This window comes from Dendropsophus ebraccatus, chromosome 2 (genome assembly GCF_027789765.1).
Source record: "Dendropsophus ebraccatus isolate aDenEbr1 chromosome 2, aDenEbr1.pat, whole genome shotgun sequence".
Lineage (NCBI taxonomy): Eukaryota > Metazoa > Chordata > Amphibia > Anura > Hylidae > Dendropsophus > Dendropsophus ebraccatus.
Window position 1 is genome coordinate 131,423,491 of NC_091455.1, and position 18,317 is coordinate 131,441,807.

Genomic DNA, 18,317 nt, shown 5'->3' on the forward strand with positions numbered 1-18,317 from the left:
TACTTATTGTTGAGACAGCAACAAAGCAACAGCTCCTGTCTATTTCTGCCTATGCCCATGAGGCTTGCTGTAAAGCATAACTCTAAATGATCTTTAAAACTAATAATGTATGAATAGAAACAAATTAGAAAAAAAGAATACATCTCAGTATCTGACTGTAGTCAATAACAAAAAACAGCCCTTAGCAATACATCCCCTTTAACAAACCCTCAATATGACAGCTGCTGGTACATTATTCTAGTTTAGGTGGGCTTATTGCCCTTTGGATGTGTCTTTAATTGAAAAATCCATTGAATTTAATAATAAAGATGGTGAAAGAACAGTGAAAAAAGAAAAAAAATGTGTGTAAACAACTAAAAAGCAACGTCCGGTGTTTGCAAAAGACGTCCCAACATAATTATCATGATCATTATTTTAACGTCCGCACCATGTCCGTTATTTAATATGTTATGGGGGAGATTAATCAAACTGGTGTAAAGTAGAATTGTCTTAGTTTCCCCCTAGCAACGAATCAGATTCCACCTTTCATTTTCCAAAGAATGTGTGAGGAATGAAAGGTGGAATCTGATTGGTTGCTAGGGGCAACAAAGACAATTCTACTTTACACCAGTTTGATAAATCTCCCCCTATTTGCATTGGGCGGCCGTCATTCCATTGACTTCAATGCATTCCATTGACATCAATTAAAATGCGGTAATAATGGACGTTATTTTAAGAAAAATTGAAAGCCTTTTCTCTTTTTTTTACTTAGTGTGAGCACAGCCTTAAGGTTAAAGTGTCCTTGTCATTTATCAAGACATTTAACATGTGACACAAAGTCATGTCAATCAGTTTGGGTCTAGGTGTTCAGACCCCTGCAATCATTACATGGCTGTGTGTTTTACTCGCTGGCTTTTTGTAATATCTGTCCAATTGCAAGAGATGGCCTTATAGACTTATAAGGATTAAAGGGTCAGAAAATGTCCAATTCCTGGTGGTCGGCAGAATATTTATGGTAAAACTAGATGATCAGCGATCATGTGTGTGTTTTTTTTTTCGTGCTCCTTGCTAAACCTTTCATTTTTTCACCTTTCCCTAAAAGCAGTATCTTTTTAACTGAAACCAGATAACATAACATATAAAGATAACATATTTTATCTTTCTCATCTTTAGAAATGTACTCGAATTTTTTTTCCTATTTTTTGTACATGATTATGGAAGCAGCCATCTTGTCTGATTTACAAATCTTCCAATGAACAGCTATTCAGAGATCTGCTTTACAGCAGCCAAATGGAAATAAGGAGATAAGAAAAGATGGGTCACTGACTTCTGTTATGTGCAGAAGTCACTGATTAAAGAGGGGTAAGAAGTAAACTTTTTACTGCTGTATCTTATTTTGTCAACAATGGATCCATCATGTGGATTATTGTTGTACAGCATGGCCTTAAGGAGGTGTTGTCTCTATATGTTATGCAGTGCTTACAGTATGTGTCATTCAGGGTGTAGACTGGGATACCCGTGATAGCGAAAAACACAAAAACACCTTTTAATACAAAAAACTTAATTCAACCTCTTTCTGGCATATGCAATATATTGGCTCTCTTGATAAGTACTTCATGCCATGTACATCTAAAGCACATGTAACATACAGCTGAAGTCCTTCTGCAATGGCCAGGATGTGAGATAACACGAGTACCAGCCTAAAAGCCATTACATGCTGCTGTCAGTAGTTACAATGACATGACCTCATGAAGGCTCCAAGGTCTGCCAATTTTTAGTCTTAGGCTAGGTTCACACTGCGTTTTCAGCATCCGTTTAACGCATCCGTTTTTTGCAAAAAACGCATGAAAAACGGATTGCAAAAAACGGATTCATTTGTGTGCATCCGTTTTTCCATTGACTTCCATTATTAAAAAAAACGGATCCGTTTTTTTTGGCGGACCAAAAAACGTTGCTGACCCTATTTTTCTGGACGTTAAAAAAACGGATCCGTTAAACGGATGCTGAAAACGCAGTGTGAACCTAGCCTTACCAGGTAGAGGGATTATAGGATGCCTGTCAAAGTTACACTGACAGGTATAATACTCTACATTGCAGACGTATTGTATATTTATTTTGTATATATATTTCTACCCCAATCTACTTCAATCATTTGAGTGTAAGTGGAGGTAAATTGATCACAGATATCCCTTTAAAGTAAAGGCTGTATTACATGGCACGATAATGAGGGGAAAGCGAGCACCAACCTATTTGGTGCATGCCAGGTGATCGTAGTCTTTTAACATGTCCTATTACACCAATTGATTATCATCTGGAATAGCTGGAAATCGGCCAATAATAATTTGATGGAATAATAGGTAAGTAAATAGGTTAACTAAATGGTATATTTCATATTTTGTTTATGTATCACTTTAAGAGCCTAATTTGTTATTGCCTTGTACATACAGTGTACAGTAAATTATATATATATATATATATATATATATATATGCTTGTGCAGAGCAGAGGTCCAAAATTTTAGTATATGCCTAAAGCAGTTTGTCCATTATTAGAACATTGGTGGGATGTAGGTCGGAGCAGGTAACAGTGTGCAGGAGGCCTAAAGACAATAGTCCCCAGGATGGTACACGGAATAACCAACCACTGCAAAGCGTAATATTATCTCCTCTCCATACTGATTTAAGTACGGCGCTAAGTGTCTCAGATCAAGTAATATATATATATATATATATATATATATATATATATATATATATATATACAAGAAGCTACCGTGTGAACATGAGAGTAAGGAGCTTCTGAGCAGCTGAAGCAATGTCCTTTACTAAAACTCAGCAACTATTCTTCAAAAGCTCTGCCAGAAACCTGCTTCACAGTACACACAATGGGGGAAATTTATAAAGACATATTGATTTATTGATAGATGCAAACCCCCTAATAAATTGGGTGAATCAGATCAGTGTCGGACTGGCCCACCAGAGGACTGGCTTTAAAACCTGCACCAACACTGACTGACATGTCTTTTCTCACTAGTTCTTCATTGGGCCCCAGATACCCCAGTCCGACACTGATTTAGATGCATATTTATGGCATATGGACTTAAAAGTATTTGTGGTGAATATTTGGAAATACTTATATTGTTTCCATATATTTAAGTTACTTTAATGTTGAGTAACCACTGTCCTGGCAGGAAGAGCAATCCGGCACCACTGACTTATGGTTTCGTTGAGAAATCTGAACACCTTCATATGCAAAAATAAAGTGGGGATAGAACCCAGCAATTGACGTTTGGTTATGGCGTGTTTACCTTTAGCTCCACAAAGAAAGGCACATAAAACATCGAATCTAAACTGGGACCAAATTCTATGTATAGGCAATTTATATTTTATTAACAAAAAAACATGGTTTTACATATAAATAACTTTATTTATAAAGCCACAGAATATTCTGTAAATTCTTACCACAATTGTAAAAAGATGACAATTCTTAGGAAAACAAGCTGAAAACGTAGTTAAGGAAAAGGGGGTACACAAAGCATATTTATATGATATAGGAGTATGATTTGCCTTCAGGGGACTTTGGAGGGATGGCTGTACGGTCAACTAAATCCAACTAAATTTCAAACCACCTGTTATCCAGTTTCTACGGTATATTGAGAAAGAGAGTTTTCACCATCCTTAATGTTTGATAACAAGTCATCCTTTTTATTCAAGGCTGTTTGTGTTCTGGATGTAAAACACAGTAATGAGAATATCTTTGCCCAGTCATCTTCATATTTCAGAAACTTGTCCCGAAAAGAGAGTTTCCTGACAAAATGGGTTGACAAGAACCATTCCACTGCTTCTATAATCACCATTGGCTGGAGAGCGTGGTTCTGAGAGATGATCCTAAGAGAAAGGAGAGGTAGACTATAAAAAGATGATCACTATACAAAGCTAGAAGTACAGTGGTACCTTGGTTCTCAAACGGAACTGGTTCCGGAAGGCAGTTAGAGAACCAAGCAGTTTTAGAACCGAGCAGTGTCTTCCCATAGGAATTAATGTAAATGTGTTTAATTGATTCCAGCACCCACCAATAATTACCTACAGTACCTATATATTACATTGAAAAGTGCCCAGTTTAATCACTAGAGTACATTACAGAGCAGTACTATATACTGTACAGTACATTATACGCAATAAAAATTCAACAAAACCAGCAATTATAGTACAGTAGTAGTACTGCTCACTCATCCTTTACTGTATAGCGTTCCCAGCACCCCAGAACTTTGATGTATGGGAGATGGTGGTGCACTGACTGTACTACTGCTATACTGTATTTGCACTCCAGCAGTCTTATACAGCACTGTACTGTATATGAAGCCTCCCCAGTGCTTAGCTCACCAGGTATAGCCCACCATTCACGCTCGCAAAAATGTTCGGATACCAAGTACTTCAAGACTGGGGGCCCGAAAAGTGTTTGAGAACCAAAGCAAATTTTCTTTGAAAATACAGTTTGAGTTTCAAGCAGTTTGAGAACCGAGCAATTTGAGGTACCACTGTATATTGAAGTGTCCTAAGACTTTAAAATGTTTCTATAAAAACTGCATAAAGGAACGTCACTGCTTGATGCTCCTTGATCAAATATGGTTGCCGAGCGAGCTGTTAAACTCATGGAAGAGCTTTACAACTAGCAAAACTGACAAATATCTTGACAGCAAATACACAACCAGTAATTCACAAATTTGATTTTGATTTTTTGGTTATTTATCGTGTGTTATTGTACAATTACCAATAGTTTTCTTATACTTCACCCTAATACAATTGCAGGTGCATAAGCCTTTTTCCTAATGTGAAGCAATTCCCGCCGTTAAGGAATTCCCGTTAAGGAAATTCGCAAAAAAAAAAAAAAAAGTTGGCCGCAAATGCTGTCTGGTTGGAAAGGCCCCTGACCATATTAATCAGGGAATAGGTTTTTTTTGTATCATGCAGGATGCAACTCAATTCCAGTCCTACTAGTGATAGCAAGATGGTGCCATCCAGGAAAGACCTTGAACATGAGCACCTCACAATGTACAAGCTAAGCTGCATTCAGCTAAATAAAAGCCACTTCTTTCAGGCATAGTTTAGGAATTTTATTGGCTATGTTGGCATGAGGCTATGTTCACACGATGTAAAAATAACGGAGTTTATAATATTGGACATAAATAATGATTAATAACCTCTAGACGACCTTGGGGCACCCGTGCACCTGGCCACCTGTCACCAGACGACCCTGGGCGTACAGGTACTTCCAGAGTGCATATCCCGCTACGACGCGCACTCAGGAGCAAAGTGCGCTTCAATAGCAGGTGGGCGCCGGCTGCTATCAGCAGCTGGGCCTTCACCTTTCATGACAGGCTGCAGCGATTGTGCTGCAGCGATCTTGCCACAGACAGGCTCTATGTGCAGAACGCTGATAACACTGATCAGTGCTATGCTATGTCATAGCAATGATCAGTGTATGCAAGCTAAAGATTGCATGTAATAGTCCCCCAGGAGGACTTTAAAAGTGTAACAAATAAAAAGTTAAAATGTTTTTAAAAATATCCCAAAGCCCCTCCCCCAATAAAAATTAAAATCACCCCCATCCCATTATACAAATAAAACATATTAAAATAATTAAATAAATAAACATATTATATACTGTAGCGTGTGTTTTTGTCTAATCTATTAAAATATTACAATAGTGTTCCTGTACGGCGAACAGCGTAAACGAAAAGAGGGGGAAAAGCGTCAGGATTGCTGATTTTTGTTACATTATATATATAAAAAAAAAATAATAAAAAGTGATCAATACATCCGATCTACACAAATATGACACTATGATAAATAGGACGTTGCAAAAAATGACGTCCCATACAGCCCCATAGGTGGAAAAATAAAACCATCACAATAGTACCATTTTATTAATAATTATTTGCAAAAAAAATTTCATAAAAAAAAATTAAATAGAAAATCTGTGTAAACTTGCATGTCTTCGTGCTATGACTGACCTATAGAATAACAGTATCATGTCACTTCTACTGTAAAGTGCATTACGTAGACACAGGAACCCCCAAATGATACAAAATTTCATTTTTTTAACCAATTTTTATGTTTATAAAAATATTTAGGGGGTTCTATCATAAATGTTATGGTAGAATGAAAGATGCCATTACAAAGTACACTTGTTCCAGAAAAAATAAGCCCTAACATGGCACTATAGATGGGGAAAAATGAAAGTGCTAGAGCTTTTAGAAGTGGAGGAGGAAAAAATGAAAATGCAAAAATGAAAATTGGCTCGGTCATTTAGGTAATATTCGTCTGGGTCATGAAAGGGTTAAATGCGGCCATCATTATCAAAACATGGCAGTTATTTGCCATTACTTTTTATATCATCTTTACATAGCCTCAACTTAAGGGCTGTAGTGTATTACCTCTGATGTCTCCAAAGACTGGATCTCTCGCGGTAACTCAACAGCATGCTTGTTGAAATAGTCCATTGTAATTGCATTATTCCAGTAACTTAAATAATTCTCAGGGTTAGAAGCCTTCTTCTTCCGTCTCATGCAGCATACAGTCAATAGGACGGCTGTAAATAAAATATTACAGAAAGGTTACAGGTAAATATTACAGAAAAGAAAAACAGCTGTAGCTTTGTAGCTAGTGGGTCATGAGTCTCCGAATCTGCTGAATTTGTATACAAGTATGGTATAAAGCTCAGTTTTATGCTACAGATTTGTGAGTGCTACTATCTTTTTCCTTGATTTATGCTATATGGGACTTTATATTTATGTATGCACCACTTATCCAGTTTAACAGCTCTAATCCCCACATGTGCAGTCAGTATAAGGCAGTGCCAGCAGGAGACCTGTTGTTCGTTACATGATAACAGGTACTGTATACTTCAACCTCTATATTACTGCAGCCCAGCAGTCGTTGCATATAGTGCCGGCTCAGGAGATGACCCTGTGCTATATGCAGTGGGTGTTAGCTGAATGTTATTGCGGACGTCTGCAATTACTGGGAGTGGATGTCAGTCCCATTCCAGGAACTTAAACCCTGTGCAATCTGCAAGCAATATTAAATGAAGCTTTCACAGAGACCCCTGACACGTACCGGACCTGTCAGGGGTCTGATTAGCACCCCACAGCAAAGAACTGAGGTGCCAATAGGTTGCTATGGCTACCGAAGGGTTGTACTTACCTTCCATGGCAGCTGTAGTCTCTCTGTTGATTGAGTCTGCTTCAGGCAGGCTTAATCAGCAGATCACAAATGTGACTGATCATTGCAATGCAGCATAGCATTGATCAGTTGGAAAATTTAGTCCCCTAAAAGGACTTATAAAGTGTGAAAGGAAAAGTTTTTAAATGTACAAAAAAAACTTTTATTATTAAAAGTTTAAATTACCCCCTTTTCCTGTTTTTCAAATAAAAAAAACATAAAAAACAAAGAAATATGTTTAATATTGCGTGGAATTTTCTAAATTCTTAAAATACCCTTATTAATCATTCACGGCGTAAACAAAAAATAATACCAAATGCCAAAATTGTTCATTTTTTTGTGATATTATCTATTAGATAAAAGGGAATGAAAATTAAATAATATGTCCCCTCCACCCAAGTCTGGTACTAATAAAAACTACAGATCATAGCACAAAAAACATTTCATACTTCTCCGTAGATTAACAAAAAAATGCAAGGTTATAGAAGTTAGAATACGGCGATTTAAAACTATGTTTTTTTATTTAAAAAGTTTAAATTTTTTAAAATTAGTAGAAAAGCACAACAAGTATATAATTTTGATATTACTGTTATTGCACTGACCTTCAAAATAGAGATAACGGGAGTTTTATTGCAAAGTGAACAATGTAGAAACAAAATCCCTTTATATGTGCAGAACTGCAGTTTTTTTTTTACAAGCTCAGAAATATATATTTTTTCTGTTTTACAGTACATTTTATGATAAAAGGAAAGATTTCATTATAAAGGTCTATTTATCCCTTAAAAATTAAGCCCTCATATAGCTCCCCAACCCCAATCTCATAAAAAATAGATAAATTACCTCACTGGAATACCTCTTTAAGGCTATGTTCACACAATGTTTTTTCATCTCCGTTTAAAATGACGTCCGTCATTTTGAGTCTAAAATAGTGGACGTTATTTAGCTGCCTGACCTCCCCTTGTGCACTCCCCAGTGCACTGACGGGTGTTTGCACATTATTCTAGTTTGGTTACTAATCGGCCGTTGGATGGGCTTAATTAAAAAGTCCATTGAACTTAATAGCAAAAGATGTCCGAAAATAATGATCATGTTCATTATTTTGACGCCCGCTGCAAAAACGTCCGTTATTCAATACGCTGTGTGCATTGGACGTCCGTCTTCCCATTGACTTCAATGCATTGCATTGCAGTCAGTTAAATCTCGGCAAAAACGGACGTTATTTTAAATATGAAAATCGGCCGCTTTTTTATATTTTTGACGTTGTGTGAACATAGCCTAAAGGGGTTTTCCAGACAAAATGTATTGTATATCCTTCCTTGTGTAAAAAATATAGAGCAGTATACTCACCTGTCCCTGTCCCCCACCAGGGGTGTAGGGGCAAGAGGTGAGTATTCTGTCTTTTAATTATTTAATGCACAGTGAGGCATATTCAATAGTAATTTTTTTGCCAAAATAATCCATTTAGCTCCTGTCACTTAAAAATCAGTACCCCCACAGTGTGATTAACCCCTTAGCGACCCATGACGTACCTGGTACGTCATGGTGCCGCGGGGGGTGTTCAGAGAGGGGTCCCGCCGGGACAACGCTCTGAACGGCACCGCTCCTGGCTGCAATCTGCAGCCGGGCAGTGCCTCTACTAGCCGGCGCGGGTGCGTTGCAGCGCCGGCAAATTAAGCACTTCAGTGCAGCTGTCAAACCTGACAGCTGCATTAACCCCTTAAGGTCAAAGCCAATTTTCGTTTTTGCGCTTTTGCTTTTTCCATTTTATGTTTAAAAGTCCATAGCGCTTGCATTTTTTCACCTAGAGACTTATATGAGTGCTTATTTTTTGCGAAACCAATTGTACTTTGCAATTACAGGCATAATTTTTCCATAAAATATGTTGTGAAACCGGAAAAAAATCATTTGCGCTGTCAAATTGAAAAAAAAAAAGAATTTGTTTTGATTTCGGGGAGTTTTGCATTTACGCCGTTCGCCCTATGGTAAAACTGACTTGTTATGCATGTTCCTCAAGTCGTTACGATTACAACGATATATAACATGTATAACTTATATTGTATCTGATGGCCTGTAAAAAATTCAAACCATTGTTAACAAATATATGTCACTTAAAATCGCTCCATTCCCAGGCTTATAGCGCTTTTATCCTTTGGTCTATGGTGAGGTGTCAGTTTTTGCGCCATGATGCGTTCTTTCTACCGGTACCTTGATTGCGCATATACGACTTTTTGATCGCTTTTTATTACATTTTTTCTGGATTTGATGCGACCAAAAATGCGCAATTTTGCACTTTGGGATTTTTTTGCGCTTACGCCGTTTACCGTGCGAGATCAGGAATGTGATTAATTAATAGTTCGGGCGATTATGTGTGCGGTGATACTAAATATGTTTATTAATTTATTTATTTATTAATTTATATTTATAAAATGGGAAAAGGGGGGTGATTTGGACTTTTATTAGGGGAGGGGATTTTTTATTAATAAAAACACTTTTTAACTTTTTTTTTACATACACTAGAAGCCCCCCTGGGGGGCTTGTATATACATAGCACTGATCTCTCATAGAGATCAATGCTGTGTATATACACAGCAAAGATCCATTATATCAGTCATAGCAATCTATTGCCGAGCCGGGATCAGCGTCATTCCGACGCTGAGGCCCGGCACGGGCAGAAGAACGGATCTCCCCCCCGCGATCGCATCGCGGGGGGGAGATCCGTGCCACTAGACACCAGGGATGCACGGAGGAAAGCACTTCAATGCAGCTGTCAGGTTTGACAGCTGCATTGAAGGGCTTAATTAGCCGGCGCGGCAACGGGACCCGCGCCGGCCAATAGAGGCACTGCCTGGCTGCAGATTGCAGCCGGGATCGGTGCCGTTCAGAGCGGGGTCCCGGCGGGACCCCGCTCTGAACACCCCCTGCGGCACCATGACGTATCAGATACGTCATGGGTCGCTAAGGGGTTAAAGGGCTTCAGACCTCACGTCCCTGGTGTCTAATGGGACGGTTTTCCCCCCATCACGGGGGGGGGGGACACCCTTTCTTTTGCCAGTGCCGGGCTTCAGCGTCGCAATGACGCTGATCCCGGCTCGGCAATAGATTGCTGTGGCCTGCAGCAGGCCACAGCAATCTATCACCGATTACAATGATCTTTGCTGTGGATATACACAGCATTGATCTCTATGAGAGATCAGTGCTGTGCATATACAAGTCCCCTAGGGGGACTTCTAGTTTATGTAAAAAAAAAAGTAAAAAAGTGTTTTTATTGATAAAAAAAATCCCCTCCCCTAATAAAAGTCCAAATCACCCCCCTTTTCCCATTTTATAAATATAAATTAATAAATAAACAAATAAATAAATATATTTGGTATTGCGGCGCGCGTAATCGCCAGAACTATTAATTAATCACATTCCTGATCTCGCACGGTAAACGGCGTCAGCGCAAAAAAATTCCAAAATGCAAAATTGCGCATTTTTGGTCGCATCAAATCCAGAAAATTTTTTATAAAAAGTGATCAAAAAGTTGTATATGCTCAATCAAGGTACCGATAGAAAGTACATGTCATGGCGCTAAAAATTACACCTGACACAGCCCCATAGACCAAAGGATAAAAGCGCTATAAGCCTGGCAATAGAGCGATTTTAAGGAACATATATTTGTTAACAATGGTTTGAATTTTTTAAAAGCCATCACATAATATAAAAGTTATACATATTACATATTATTGTAATCATAACAAATTGAGGAACATGCATAACAAGTCAGTTTTACCATAGGGCGAACAGTGTAAATGCAAAACTCCCCGAAATCAAAACAAATTCGCTTTTTTTTTTTTTTTTTTCCAATTTGACAGCGCAAATGATTTTTTTTCCGGTTTCGCAGCATATTTTATGGAAAAATAATGCCTGTCATTGCAAAGTACAATTGGTTTTGCAAAAAATAAGGGCTCATGTACGTCTCTAGGTGAAAAAATGCAAGCGCTATGGACTTTTAAACATAAAATTGAAAAAGCAAAAGTGCAAAAACAAAAATAGGCTTTGACCTTAAGGGGTTAAGGGTGACCCAATCATTTCTCCTGACTGCCTGAGTTCTCCTTACCTCCAGGCTGTCCGATCAGTGTTTTTCTAATAGAGTCTGCCAGAGGCGTGCTTTATGTGAAGAGCACCGATAACATTGATCAATGCTATGCTACGGCATAGAATTTATTAGTGTATGCAATCTAATGATTGCAGATAATAGTCCCCCAGGGGGACTTAAAATGTGTTAAAAAAAAGTTTTTTAAAAATATAGGGGGAAATTTATCAAACTGATGTAAACTAGAATTGGCTCAGTTGCTCCTATCAACCAATCAGATTCCACCTTTTATTCCAGATTCTTTGGAAAAAGAAAGGTGGAATCTGATTGGTTGCTAGGGACTAAGGATGGTCCGAACCTGCCGAGGTTCGGGTCCATATGAACCCGAACGCTCGGCATCAGATTTCCGCTGTCTGGCCGCTCCGTGCAGCGGGTGGATACAGTGGGAGGACTGCCTGGAAAACTGGGATACAGCCTATGGCTATGGCTGTATCCCAGTTTTCCAGGCGGTCCTCCCGCTGTATCCACCCTCTCCACAGAGTGGGCAGACAGCGGGAATCATTGCTGAGAGTTCAGGTACGTACGAACCCGAACCTCGGCAGGTTCGGACCATCCCTACCAGGGACAACTGAGCCGAATTGCATTTTATTCTAGTTTCACCTTATAAATAATATTTTCTGGGGTTTTGTCATTCATTTATTGTAGATAAAAAGGCACCATTACAAAATACACTTGTTCCTCAAATACAAAGCCCTCGCATGGCCCTGTAGATGAAATAAAAGAGTCTTAGAAGGCGAGGAGGAAAAAACTAAAAATGCAAAAAAAATAAAAATTGGCGCAGTCATTTAGGCCATTTTAGGGGTTAATTTTCAAAGCTTTAAACGTTTTTTCAGCCCATCCCTATATAAGATCCATATGTGATACAGAAAATTCCAAAATATATAATAAAAAAACATATAAGGGTATGTGAATGTTATCCCATTTTCTGTATGGGCTGCATATCTGATAATGATGTATTGGTAAGGTTCTTGAGTTTACATAGTAATATAGAAGATTATCAGCAGAAAAAGATTACCTGGTCCATCTAGTCTGCCCTTATAGTATTTCATTTGGATTTTTATCATACAATAAATATATGTTTATCCCAGGTATGTTCTCATGATTCACATACTGTGCATTTACCAACCACATCTGCTGGAAGTTTGTTTTAAGCGTCTTTCAGATTTTAGGAAGGACAATAGATATTTACTGTAAAATGCAGTGACTGTGAATAAACTATTTATAACCCACATCACATTAAATACAATGTACTATAACACATTAATAAATAAATGATACATGGTTCTGAAAGCCTTTTTACCAGGATCACTTTGTATGCCAGTTGTCGTGCTGTATGCCCTGAACTGTATTTATCATTAGTGCTATTGAGGCACAACTTTTCAGTAGTACCAATCAGCAATGCCAACTCTAGGGCAATCTTTTTATCTGCTGGTTTTGCTGACGTTTCCCCAGCCTGGATGCCCTCCACGTTGTCTGTTTTCTGACATCAGCACAACTAATGAAATGAATGTGCTGCTGTACATCTGACTCATAGGTTTCTATTATTTACTTCTGTCATTATTCTGCCAGTTACTATAATCAGGTTGCTATAGTTACTGTACAATTTCCCGTCCTTACTCTATGTTCTTACACTCATGAATTTTAATCTTTCAGACAGCAAAGTCATAACAAAAATACATGGGACCTTTCTGATGATATCTGTACAATAGAGTGAAAATGATTTGTCATTGCTCTTTAGGTACTGTATTGTTTATTAATATAGCTAAGCCTGAAAGAGGCAAAATTCAATAGCAATCTGACTGGTGCAACTGTATGGAAGTGGTATTGGACTGTATTGTTATAATTTCGTACTATATATATGTGTGTGTGTGTGTGTGTGTGTGTGTTTTGTGTCCTTCTGAACACCATCTCCAGTAGCCTGGATAATTTTCACTGTTCTGACATGTACAAATAAAACTGAAATTACATAAAAGAATGATACTAACCCCCAGGGCCAGAATGGGACTGATATTCATTCCTGGCATTTTAAAGCACACAGACCCCCCTACCCTTTTACCCTGCCGTTAAAAAGTAATGAGCATAGTTTGATTTAGTTATTTGGACATTAACCCCTTAGCGACCCATGACGTCTCTGATACCCCGCTCTGAACGGCGCTGATCCCGGCTGACATGTGCAGCCGGGCAGTGCCTCTGTTAGCCGGCGCGGGTCCCGTTGCCGCGCCGGCTAATTAAGCACTTCAATGCAGCTGTCAAACCTGACAGCTGCATTGAAGTGCATTATGCACACTATCCCTGGTGTCTAGTGGGTCGGATCTCCCCCCCGCGATGCGATCGCGGGGGGGAGATCCGTTCTTCTGCCCGTGCCGGGCCTCAGCGTCGGAATGACGCTGATCCCGGCTCGGCAATAGATTGCTATGGCCTGCAGCAGGCCATAGCAATCTATGACTGATCTCATGGATCTTTGCTGTGTATATACACAGCATTAATCTCTATGAGAGATCAGTGCTGTTTATATACAAGTCCCCCAGGGGGGCTTCTAGTTAAAGTAAAAAAAAAATTAAAAAAGTGTTTTTATTAATAAAAAATCCCCTCCCCTAATAAAAGTCCAAATCACCCCCCTTTTCCCATTTTATAAATATAAATTAATAAATAAATAAATAAACATATTTAGTATCGCCGCGCGCATAATCGCCCGAACTATTAATTAATCACATTCCTGATCTCGCACGGTAAACGGTGTCAGTGCAAAAAAATTCCAAAGTGCAAAATTGCGCATTTTTGGTCGCATCAAATCCAGAAATTTTTTTTATAAAAAACGATCAAAAAGTCGTATATGCGCAATCAAGGTACCGATAGAAAGAACACATCATGGCGCAAAAAATGACACCTCACACAGCCCCATAGACTAAAGTATAAAAGCGCTATAAGCCTGGGAATGGAGCGGTTTTAAGGAACGTATATTTGTTAACAATGGTTTGAATTTTTTACAGGCCATCAGATACAACATAAGTTATACATGTTATATATCATAGTAATCGTAACGACTTGAGGAACATGCATAACAAGTCAGTTTTACCATAGGACGAACGGCGTAAATGCAAAACTCCCCGAAATCAAAACAAATTAGTTTTTCTTTTCAATTTGACAGCGCAAATTATTTTTTTCCGGTTTCGCAGCATATGTTATGGACAAATAATGCCTGTCATTGCAAAGTGCAATTGGTTTCGCAAAAAATAAGCGCTCATATAAGTCTCTAGGTGAAAAAATGCAAGCGCTATGGACTTTTAAACTTAAAATGGAATAAGCAACGGCGCAAAAACGAAAATAGGCTTTGACCTTAAGGGGTTAATAGGTTGCGGCAGCCTGACCTTCTGTCGTCCAGCGAAAAGGCGACATATTCCGTCACTGCCCTCTTGGGACTACAACGTTTGTTTCTGGGCACCTTGTTAATTAATGCCATTGCATTGTACTTATTCATACCTTATGTTGGAAACTATGTGAATTTGTATATGTCTCTTTCTTCCCTTGTAACAAAAAAAAAAGTAAATTACTAAAACAATAAAAATATATATATTTTTTAAAAAAGTAATGAGCATATGTTCTGAGTGCAGCATGGCTACCGTATCTAGGCTATGTTCACACTGCTTATGAATCCGTCCGTAGATCGTACGCCGCCGTACATGTGCGGCTGAAACTACGGGCGTGGGAAAAATAGACATGCGGCCAGATGCATACGAACCGCGAACATACGCCCGCAGTGCAGTTATGCTTCCCTAGCTTGTTTCGAAGCGATCTGAGGCAGGTCATTTACTTGGAAATTTTCGCTCAGCCCAATAAAACACACAGAACCTTTTGGATTGAAAAATCAAGTTCAACTTGGCTGAAATAAGTACTCCGTACGGGACCGCATGGAAATCCACGGCCGTGAGTTTCAACATTTCCGTCCTCAAACAATGGTCTTGTTCATTTTTCACGGCGCCGCATACGATCCGGCCGTAAGCTCATACGTAGTGTGCACTCTGCGGGTGTATATCGTATACTTTCAAGCGAACGCATCAACCTCAAAACTACGTGCGTATATTCGCGGTTCGCACTACGGACGGATTCATACGCAGTGTGAACATACCCATATGTTGTATGGTTATGGAATTACAGATTACCCACCCCCTTCCCATTTTACAAATAAAATTATGTAAAAAGACAAAAATAAAATACATATTTGGTATTGGGATGTGCGTCCAAACTATTTAAATATAATATTGTTCCTGCAAAGTGAACAGCGTAAACAAGGAGAGAAAAAAGAAATTGCAGAATTGCTATCAAAATTCCCATCTACAGCAATATGGTACCAATAAAAACTATAGATCATGCTGCAAAAAATGGGCCTCCAAACAGTCCCATATGGGGAAAAAATAGAAGAGTTATTGTTCTTAGAAAGCGAGGAAGAATATATGTAGAGCACTGTTTCTGTATGATCTGGACATACCTGCACCAATCACCTTTGCTCATGAAGGGGATGAAGGTGGTTTATCCAAGTTCAGCAGCCACCGCTAATCAAATGCCGATCGTTCAGGTTCGGATCGACTCGAACCCGAACCCGGTTCGCTCATCTCTAGTTCTGGTGTAGGTTTCACTTTGTGCACACGGAGGGGCTCCGGTGTGCACTGGATTTAAGTGAGGCATTGTACCTCTACATAATTGGCACAAGTGCCCGGGTTGAAACCGGCAATGGTTAGCAAAAAGGGAAATGTCCTCTTTGTGAACCATAGTCATGGGAATGTGTGTCTGGATAATCCTGTTCTTAGGGCATGGGTTGCACATAGTCTTTTAGTGAGGCATTAAGCTGGTGTGGATAATATATGCCTGTGTTGGAATTGTTTTGGCCTTGGCATTAACTTTAAAGATGGGGTTATGTAAATATATCCTAATTTACTGTGAAAATTTGTTATGGGAGTTTGAGTGTCCTATTAATTTTTGGCATGAGGGGTAAGAGGACTTGGTTATTAAAAAAAAAGGGATTTTATTGGGGACTTTACTTGGATAGACTGCCATAGTGCTGACTATCAATTGATGTTCCAATCATTAGGCACGGGGGTGGGGAAATCCGGTCCTATCCAGGATTGATTCAACTTGAGGAATGTAAACATCTCCATACTGGTCCTCCTGGGGGTCACAATGGCCCCTGTTGCACTGAACACCCTCTCAGATGCAACACTGCTGGCTGGATGTGACAGCAGGGTGAGAGCGAACTTTGACAGATGTCCAGCTTTTCTGCACAGAATTGCACCGGGTTGGAAATATTCAGGGGCAAGGGTGATTCCAAGTACGACTTCCCCTGGAACTTCAGCTGCTTCCTGATGGAGACTTGGATGGTTGTTTTTTTCCTCAGGTGGCTTGAGGAAGTCACTTAACATTGACTGGAGGTTCAAGTGGCTACTGTTGCACCTCACACTTTCACTACTAGTTGTTGTTGGAGTGTGGCCAAGGTCCTCATGATTTGTTGGCATTGCAGGCTGGTTTTGTTGCTGATAAGTCTCAACAAAATGGCTGCGCAGTAGCTCCAGGTAGAGTTTAAATTTGGCGTCCATGTCAATCGGTGTAAATTTTTTTTTCCCATTTTCTAATGGAAACGAGGTTCAACCAGGGTGGACAGCCAGTACTTGTCCCTCCTATGCATGTCCTTTACCAGCATGTGTCAGCACAACCACTTTAACAAGAATGTGGCCATATGGATAAAGTTCACTAAGCGCCTTTCCTCACCTGTGTCTTCTGTGTAACTCCAGGGTGCGCTGGGGTCATCCTTGTCAGAAACAGATTCCTCTATCTGCTCTGGTGTTTCCAGTGTGCAGTGTGTGCAGAGGACAGTAGTTATTCAATTGACGTAAATTAAAATACTGTAATAATGGATGTCATTTTAAAAAGAAAAAGCAGACACCTTTTCTCTTTTTTTTTTACTTAGCCTTGACATAGCCTTACTATAGCCTTGAACCCTATATATTTCCTAACACAGACATCTTGAAGACTGCGATGTTCTCAAAGGTGTTATCCTGAATTAGAAAAAACATAGCTACTCTCTTGCTAGAGATAAGCGAATCTCAAGCACACCCAGGTTAGTCCGAACCTAAATGCTGATTACCGGTGGTCGTAGAAATTGGATGCCTATGGCTGTATCCATGTTTTCCAGACAGCCTTAGGGCTGCATCCAACTTCTTTACCACCGGTAATCAAATGCAGAGTGTTTGGGTCTGGACTAACCCGAATGTGCTTGAGGTTTGCTTAACTCTATTTCTTTAAAAAAAAAACGTTTTAATCCTTTAGTGACCACCAATAGACCTTTTACAGCATGGTCAGAAAAAGGTAGTGCAGTTCTGCCACTGTAACTACTCAGAGCACAGAAACCTCTGTTCCGGATAGTTTAACCTTTTACATGCCACTTTTAGATCACTACCATGGCATGTATACAATCTGAACGTCACTCTTACTCCAATGGCAGTTCGATGACACAATCACAAGGTGCTGGAAGCATGGCTGTATAGATTGGCTGTCAGTGTTATACATTGCCAGAGTAATGTAATGTATTGACATTTTTGTTTGATAACACATTGTTTTAGGGAGGGGAGCACTAGGGAAGATTCCTAGGACTAAAAAACTCATATTCAGAAGTACAGGGAAAATATCCACCTAAACGCTGCAATTCCCTCTACCACCACTATGGAGAGGTCAATACTTAGGAATTTATAATTGTGTACAAAATTTGCAGTAACAATCTCTATGCAGTGAACATGGCACCTGTAGGAACACAGATGTTTGTCACCTATGGGTTACCACTAACCGTGCACCATTCTATACAATATCATAATAATAATATACTGTAATCCTAATAAATTCTGTTTTTACCACTAAAAAAAAATCATAGACTTCCAGGGATAGTGTGTATTTATTAATACCAACCATTTATGAAGGATATCAGTATACCTTCC

The 18,317-nt window shown here is 39.2% G+C and overlaps 1 protein-coding gene across 1 annotated transcript in view; it reads right to left on the reverse strand.

Annotated features, from left to right (window-relative positions):
• Positions 1 to 3,446: 3,446 nt before the first annotated feature.
• The window catches only part of TMEM108 (transmembrane protein 108), a 146,424-nt gene continuing 131,553 nt past the window's right edge, over positions 3,447 to 18,317 (reverse strand). The window contains exons 4-5 of the mRNA XM_069960290.1: positions 6,416 to 6,570; positions 3,447 to 3,866 (exon numbers count right to left, since the gene is read on the reverse strand). Of these exons, the coding sequence (XP_069816391.1) occupies positions 3,750 to 3,866; positions 6,416 to 6,570 (272 nt within the window). The 3' untranslated portion in view covers positions 3,447 to 3,749. The remainder of the gene's footprint in view (positions 3,867 to 6,415; positions 6,571 to 18,317) is intronic.